Source organism: Bubalus bubalis, chromosome 15 (genome assembly GCF_019923935.1).
Source record: "Bubalus bubalis isolate 160015118507 breed Murrah chromosome 15, NDDB_SH_1, whole genome shotgun sequence".
Lineage (NCBI taxonomy): Eukaryota > Metazoa > Chordata > Mammalia > Artiodactyla > Bovidae > Bubalus > Bubalus bubalis.
Genome location: NC_059171.1, coordinates 1,413,206 through 1,421,710, shown reverse-complemented (window position 1 = coordinate 1,421,710; position 8,505 = coordinate 1,413,206). Strand labels below are relative to the sequence as shown.

Sequence of the window (8,505 nt, the reverse complement as noted above, 5' to 3'; positions counted from 1 at the left end):
GCACCTCACTCACAGCAACGACAGTGGGTGGTGACTCTGAGCGTGAATCGATGATCCCTCAGAAGCTGTCAGAGTGACGGCTGGTGGTCAGCTGGTTATCAGGACAGGAAAAGGTCAACAAAGCCGCCTTCACTGGTCGCAGCCTCTCTCCCCCCTCTCCAATCCACAGAACCTTCTCCACGAGTCCCTCAGACACTCGTTGCCCTTGTACGCCTTTGGCCCAAACTTCACCGTCATATTTAAGCTCAGGAAAGGACTAGATTCTCTGTGCAAATAAAAAGCAAACAGTCACGAGCCCCACTATCGCTATGGTTACTGATGACTGAGTGCTTACTTTATGCCAGGAACTCCTAACGGCAGTGAATCTAGTTTCTCATCAACTCTCACAAGAACCACATGAGGTAAGTATGATTATTATCTTCAACTTATAGACAAGGAAACTGAATCAGGAAGAGACAAAGTATTGTCCAAGGGCAGTCAGCCAGGATCTGGGATTACAATCCAGAAAATCTGCCCCAAATCCATGTTTGTATCTATTATATTGTATGCCAGTGGTTCTCGAACCCTGTTAGTATCAGAATCACCTGGAGAACTTGGTTGAAAACAAAAAGGCCCAGTCCCAAGCTTCCTCAAAGGAGCGTGGGCATCTCATTTCTCTTTAGTAATGATTTCTGAGTCCTCCCAAAGTTTGACCCTGGGAGGGGAAGATCCCCTGGAGAAGGAAACAGCAAGCCACTCACAGTACTCTTGCCTGGAAAATTTCAGGGATGGAGGAGCCTGGTAGGCTACAGTCCGTGGGGTCGCAAAGAGTCGGGCATGACTGAGCAGCTTCACTTCTGCCAAGTTTGACAGCCACAATGTACAGTTCTAATACCCGCACGGATGTTACCACTTAAGCCTTTTTGAAACTACAGGATGAAAATATTTGCAGGTGGAGTATCAGAGAACAGTGAGGCCTGGAAAACATTAAAGGCAAAATGAGTGCCCTTTATTTTCTCATGATCTTTTCTTCTTTGGCTAATATATTAAAACTTCTGCTCTTTCTCTGTGGGAGCATTCCATTCCAACATGTCAAAGAGTCTCAAATGAGTAAGCCCATCCCTGCCCAAGCCATCAGAGTTCCAAAGCTCTGAGGGAACGTAAGACTCAGAGGGAGATCGCGGTCACTCACATGTCCTCATGAACGGCTTTCATGGCTTTCGCTGCAAGGCCCATATTCTTTAACACTTCCGTGTTGGTATATGAGTTTTCCAAGGCTTCTCTCTGGAACTCAATGGTGGAAAGTGTGCCATCAATCTGAGTGAGCTGCTTCTCAAGCCTCTTCTTCCTCTTCAGGGCCTGTAATGCAGCTAAATAAGGGAGAAGCCACATTTATAAGGAGCTTTACATAAGCTCACTTACTCAAAAGACATTTACTCAGCATCAACCGTGGAGACCCAGGTTCAATTCCTGGGTGGGGAAGATCCCCTGGAGAAGAGAATGGCAACCCGCTCCAGTGTTCTTGCCTGAAGAATCCCATGGACAGAAAGGCCCAGGGGGCTAGAGTCCATGGCGATGCAAAGAGTCAGACACAACCGAGTGCCAGATGAGTGAGTGAGTGAACCATGGACTCGGCACTGTAGAAACCCACAAAAGTGAAGTCTCTCAGTCGTGTCCGACTCTTAGCGACCCCATGGACTACAGCCCACCAGGCCCTCCGTCCATGGGATTTTCCAGGCAAGAGTACTGGAGTGGGGTGCCATTGCCTTCTCCGTTAACAGCGGCTAGGCCTATAAAGTGGACTCCAAATAAACCTGAGGAACGTAGAGGCAGCATCTGTCCTTGCAATTGCTTGCACAAACTATCACTCCCTAAAACATTTTGTTATTCTCCCAAAAATCTGCCAGGTGTCAGAGGATGAAAAGTCAGAATGCCATATTCTATAATATATACCACAGAAACATTTTTGTTAAAGTTGGATTTTAGAAAAAGACTAGGTAAAAATAGAAGTACCTATTGTGCAATATGAAAATAAAGCTTTAGAGAAAGAAAGAGCCTGAAGGGATATCTATCTGAGCCCTATATTCTTATTTCAGTTAGCAATAATGGCGCCTCGAATAAGCGTCACTGGCTATGATACTGCCACTGTGCAAAGTTATTCTTATTTCAAAGACAAGTTAGTTGAGACCCAGAACAGTTATGAGTTGCCTGAATTTAGTAACAGTCCAAAACCTAGCAAGCCAACCGTGTCTTGATCTGAAGTGACTATGAGACAATCAGTAAGGTTACATCTAATCTTAAATGTCATGAAATCAAGAGTCATCCTCGAGGATTAGATGGCGGACTGCTGAGGGAAAAGACTGTTGCCTTCAGAAAAATGATATCCAAATTCCCTCTCATCAGCACTCAGCAAAATCTTAACACGCATCTTTCAGAAATCACAAAGCTAACGAGTCCATTTGACTACAGCACCTTTGAAGGCACCCTGAAAAACAGGCCTTAAAATGTGAGTTTTGAAAAGGCATTTACAGAAAGTACAGGAAAGAGCAGCAGAAGAATGCCAACGTGAAGATAATCAAATGGAGCTGACAAAAGAACGCAAACAGTTTTATGGTTTCAGAGTGAAACGGGATTGCAACAGAGATTTCTGAGAGAAGGCTCTTCTCTGTTTTGAACAGTTTCTTCTTGCACTTCCAACAGATTTAGTATATTTATTCCAATGCTTTTTGTTTGGTGCACAAAGACTCCTAGCCATTATACTTTCTTGTTGGATTTTTATTAGTGATCAATAAATAAATATTTCTTTGTTGTGATTGTTTATTGTTTAATCACTAATTCATGTCCAGCTCTTTTGTGACCCCATGGACTGTGGCTAACCAGGCTCCTCTGTCCACGAGATTTCCCAGGCAAGAATCCTAGAGTGGGCTGACCTATTACTTGCTGTGCATTTAATCCTTTTTACCTTAAATTCCATTTTGTTTTATATTAATACTTAATATAAAATTAATACTTATATACTATATACTAGGATTAAAGAAAATTAATATTTCAACTTTTTTTTTTAATTTACCTGTAATAGTTCTATGTGTACCTCAATTTCAAAATTTTTTCTAATTTTTTTTTTTGGTATGCCTATAACAGGTAGAATATATTTGAATGTTTAATGTGTATGATTATTTTTAACCATTTGGATAGTCTCCAACTTTTAAGGTAAGTTTTTAAGTTATTTTTATTTATTATAATAACTGATATTGGTCCAAAATGGTCTTTTTACCATCATTTTTTGTGTTTTCTATTATGCTTTTTTATTTTCTTTTTGCTTTCTTGTCTATATAAAGATTAATTTTCCTTTGTTTATTTTATCCCCCTTTAATTGTATGATAGTTACACATACTAAATTTATTCTCCTACTGGATACTCTTGTATTTAAATAATATGCTTAAAATTAAACTTAAGCTTTCTATACATGTTGAAAATTAATCAGTATCTATAAAACTAATTTGGAGAAGGCAATGGCACCCCACTCCAGTACTCTTGCCTGGAAAATCCCATGGACCGAGGAGCCTGGTGGGCTAGTCCATGGGGTCACTAAGAGTCGGACAGGACTGAGCGACTTCACTTTCACTTTTCACTTTCACACATTGGAGAAGGAAATGGCACCCCACTCCAGTGTTCTTGCCTGGAGAATCCCATGGACGGAGAAGCCTGGTGGGCTGCTGTCTATGGGGTTGGACAGAGTCGGACACGACTGAAGCGACACAGCAGCATCATAAAACTAATTGTTCCTAAGCAAGATTGTCTTAACACCCCAAAACCCCAAGTGTTTGATTGAAATTGTTAGGTAGGTAGAATAGGGAAAAAGAGTCCAAAATGGCAGTGGCTAAAAGACAAGGAAGGTCAGAGGAAGGTCCGAGGACCAGAGTGAAGACTTCAGGCAGAACAAACAGCACTCCTGGCTAAGCCCAACTTGCATAGTGCAGGCCCAGGTGGAGGAAAAGACATATAAAAGGAGGAGCCAAAGCGCTTTCTCTCGGACTTTCTCTCCCGCGTGCCTGTGCTCTTTTCTTTCTCTCTCTCTGTCACTCACTCTCCTGCTATCTTCTAAATAAAATGGAGCTGTAACACTGATTTGCCTAAAGCTGTAACACGGTTTGTCCAAGACCCGAGAGCTGTGATGCGCCGAGGGCTTTAATGTCCGTTGCTCCAAATCTTTGTTGTGACGAGACATAGAACCGAGGAACATACACTTGCGTGACAAAATAATCTTACTTTTATTAGTTCCAGATGACTACCAGTTTTTAAAATTATTCTTTCAATTTTTAAGGAAATATTTCTTAACAACTGCATTAAGCTTCATAGACACAATTTCAACAGTTACTTACACTAAACTGAGTGTGTCTGCTGGCTTGCTTTCTTACTACTGCTTCTTGTATCCTATAATATCATGAACCCAAGAGAAGAGAGATAATGTAGAGAATAAAATATGTTAAATAAAATCTGTTAAAAACAAAAGTTACATTACTGCCTACAGGGAGATCAAGAGGCTATTGTGTTATAAGACAAGAATGGGCTGTCTTAAAAATGAGCAACTAGAAAATAAGAAACAGTTCTTAGAAATTAAAGACATAACTAAAAATTAATTAAAATGTTTAAAAGGTAGAATAATAAATACAGCTGAAGACCAAATTAGTGACCTGGAATATAAAGTTAGAGAATTCTCCCAGAACAGAGAACAAAAAGACAGATAATTTAATAAATTAGAGGACAGAACCAACGAATCCAACATCCATCTTACAGGAAGTTCAAAAGAGAGAGAATGTTTCAGGGCAAGTGTGGATACTAATATAAAAATAAGCAGCAGTTTTAGTAGAAAATAGGCAGAAATAATGGAGGGGAAGTAGCAATAAAGAAATCACAGAATGCGCTGGAACTTTTTCTGCACACCCAGCGCTTAGGACTCAGCCTGCCACTGCAGAGGCCCGGGGTTTGATCCCAGGTTGGGGAATTAAGACCCTGGGAGCCATGTCCTGTGGCCAAATAAATGAAAGACAGTTACTGCTGATGACATGATGAAAAAGAAATTAAAGAGTACAGTTTCCCCAAGACGAAGGAAGATGATTCTTCAGAATAAAAATACTCACTGAACACATAGATGGGAAAACAAAAAATAAAAGGCACATACCTAGACCTCCACCGCGAAAAAAAAAAAAAAGAAAATCTTAAATGTTTCCAGAGAGGAAACAAACGAAACGTTTATTGACAAACGGATGAGACTGATACTATTAGTAAACTTAAGACATGTTGGCTCTCCAACAGCAACAGCATTGTAACTTTGGCAATGTGCTGAAGCTAGCATTCTGTAAAAATCCAAGCAATTATTTAAGTTTGAAACAAATGAAGTCATCTTGAGACGCATAGGTATTTAGAGAGTTTATATTTATGAACCATTTCTGAAAAAGAATTCTTTTAGGTTTTACTCCAGTAAAACTAAAAAGAAAAAGAAAAAAAGTCTTAGGACAATCTAGGATATCGGAAGCAACATTAAGGAAATGAGCCAGCAGACACCGTGGTTTGATGTCAATAGCTGCTGTGATCAGAAGCACAGAGGCGTGCTTCTCCATGAGGCCTCCCCAGAGACCTGGGCAGGGCGCGCCAATGCGCAGGCCTGCTTTCGGGGGTGGGGAGGAAGCACACAGGCCGGGCATTCCTGCAGTTGCCAAGGACGCTGTAGGTGTGGACATTCTTCTGCTTCCCTCGTGGTGGTAACTCTTCCTCCCCAGCCCTTCCGCCAGCGGGGAAGGTCCAGGGTCATCTCGCCTCCTCCCCGGGGCCAACACCACAGTTTCCAGGATCGCATGAACAGCACTTACTCCTAACTTTAAGAACAGTTTTTGTGTATTTATTTAATCTTTCCTTTAGGAAGGAAAGTAAAAAAAAAAAGAGGCCTCTGGCACAAGGGCCTTCCTACAAAATCACACAGAGCTGCTCTGCGGAGCAGCTCAGCACGGTGGACCAGCAGAGCCGTGCTATCCGTCCGGGGGCCACAACTGTGAGCGGGCCTCATACAGGACTACAATTCTGTGTTAATAAAATCTATCCGACCCCATCTCCCCCACACTGAGTGCAAGCCCCTGTGGAAAGATACAGTATCTTATTCCCCTTTCTCCCCAGCACCTGACCCAGCTCAGGGCACACGGCCAAACGAAACACAAAACAAAAACCAACTTTTATGGAGCATTTGAAGTCAAGTGAAGTCAGAGTCGCTCAGTCGGGTCTGACTCTTTGCAACTCCGTGGACTATACACTCCTCGGAATCCTCCAGGCCAGAATACTGGTGTGGGTAGCCTATGCTTCGCCAGGGGATCTTCCCGACCCAGGGATCAAGCCCAGGTCTCCCGCGATGCAGGCGGATTCTGCAGCAGCTGAGCCACAGTTTGTTACACGCCAAGCTGGTGTGAATTGCTTCGAGCGCATCATGCGATACGGTTAGCTCTCACAAAAACTGCAGGAGTAAACACCGTCATGGATCCATTTCACAGAAGACAGGATGAAGGAATGTTAAGTGAATAAACCTGACAGTTGTGTGCGCCGTGACAGCACAGTATACTGGAAAGGCTTTGACCTTCAAGGCCAGAGCGTGAATTTTTCTTCCGTGACTTAATAGATGTATATTCTTGGATAAGTCAGTTCCCTTCTCTGAGCTTCAGTCTGCTGTGCTGGAAAAGGAAGACAGAATCCCCCAGAGGCTGGGCGATTATTCTAAGAATTAGTGATCATTTATGGAAACCGCCTTAGACTGAGCAACTAAATATTGTTACTAACAACCATGATTTATATAACATTCCTTAGTTAATGAGACTGTATATCTTATTTCTTTTTTGTTTCTTTTTTTACTGAAGTATGCACAGAGGAGCCTGGCGGGTTACAGTCCTTGGGGTAGCAAAGAGTCTGGCATGACTTAGCCACTAAACAACAAAATAGTTGATTTACAATGTTGCATTAGTTTCTGCTGGATAGCAAAGTGACTCCATTACACCCTTCCACGTTCGTTCTTATACTCTTTTCCATTATGATTTACTTGAGGTGTTGAGTACAGTCCCCGCACTGGAGAGCAGGACCATGTTGTTTATCCGTGCTTATCACAGCTTGCATCCGCTAATCTCAAACTCTCAGGCCGTGGATATCTTGTTTCTGAGACCCTCGGGGCAACAAGTCACCTGTTTTTTCACCATAGCTCACCATAACAGGAATACACTATTACGGAACAGCTCTACATTTCAGTGGTACAGTACGAAACACTGCGATACAGCAGAGTATCCTCAGAAGTTAAACTCTAAACACACGTCTCCACCCAACAGCCCCGAAGGGGAATGTCAGCGTCCGCCTCCTCCCTGCCTTGCCGAGCAGGCTCAGTGTTTATGCTCTTTTGGGACCACCAACCCCAAGACATTTTCTTTTTGAGAACTTTACAAAACTTTTTCATTTAAAAATATGCCACATTTCCTAGTAAGAATTGATTTTAGATTACTTTCTACAAATCTAGAAATATAATTTGGTAGAAAAGACGGGGCTTTGGGATCACTCCTGCTGCTGCTAAGTCACGTCAGTCGTGTCCGACTCTGTGCAACCCCATAGACAGCAGCCCACCAGGCTCCTCTGTCCCTGGGGTTCTCCAGGCAAGAACACTGGAGTGGGTTGCCATTGCCTTCTCCTTGGGGTCACTAGATCGACATTTTAATCCTACCTATACCAATTAAAACCTGTGTGTAATACCCTTAGTGTGTGACCTTAACTCGGCTTAAACGATGCTTCCTCACTTGCACAATAACTGTTGTGCTTAGTTGCTAAGTCACATTAACTCTTTTGCAACCCATGGACTGCAGCCTGCCTGACTCCTCTGCCCATGGGTTCTCCAGGCAAAAATGCTGCAGTGGGTTGCCACTCCCTTCTCCAGGGGGTCTTTCAGACTCAGGGATAAAACCCACATCTCCTGCACTGGCAGTCAGATTCTTCACCACTAAGCCACCTAGGAAGCCCCCACGAACAACAACAATAACATACGGAGGATGTAAACAGGACACTGTACTCTGGAGTCAGGCTGCCTCCTTTCAAATCAGCCTCCACCCCTCCACTGCTGCGTGGCCTTACACAGTTGCTTATGGGAAAATGGGAATAAAACTCACATTATTGTTGAAGATTAAATTAAATAAGGTATGTAAAGTACGTAGACTGGCGCCTGGTGAGTGATTCATAAATATTAGAAACCTTCATCATTATCACCATCTCCTTCACAAGATGTCAGACCACATGGTGGAAGCCACATGCTGTCACGCCCAACCTTGCCAATGTTTTTTAATTAATAATAATAAGTTTTGGTTTGGACACAGTTTTCAATGTTTGTGTTCACATATGGATTTGGCTCTTCAAAGTAATTGGGAGAAATTTGAAAATTCACCAGTATGTGAGGTCTCAACTTACACTATAATCCACATACTGCAAGCTACACAGTGGCCTGAATCAGAATCC

At 42.6% G+C, this 8,505-nt stretch overlaps 1 protein-coding gene across 1 annotated transcript in view; it reads right to left on the bottom strand.

The window, feature by feature from the left end:
- The window catches only part of CHMP4C (charged multivesicular body protein 4C), a 32,563-nt gene that overhangs the window by 7,076 nt on the left and 16,982 nt on the right, over positions 1-8,505 (bottom strand). The window contains exon 2 of the mRNA XM_006074709.4: positions 1,172-1,349. Coding sequence (XP_006074771.3) covers positions 1,172-1,349 — 178 coding nt within the window. The remainder of the gene's footprint in view (positions 1-1,171; positions 1,350-8,505) is intronic.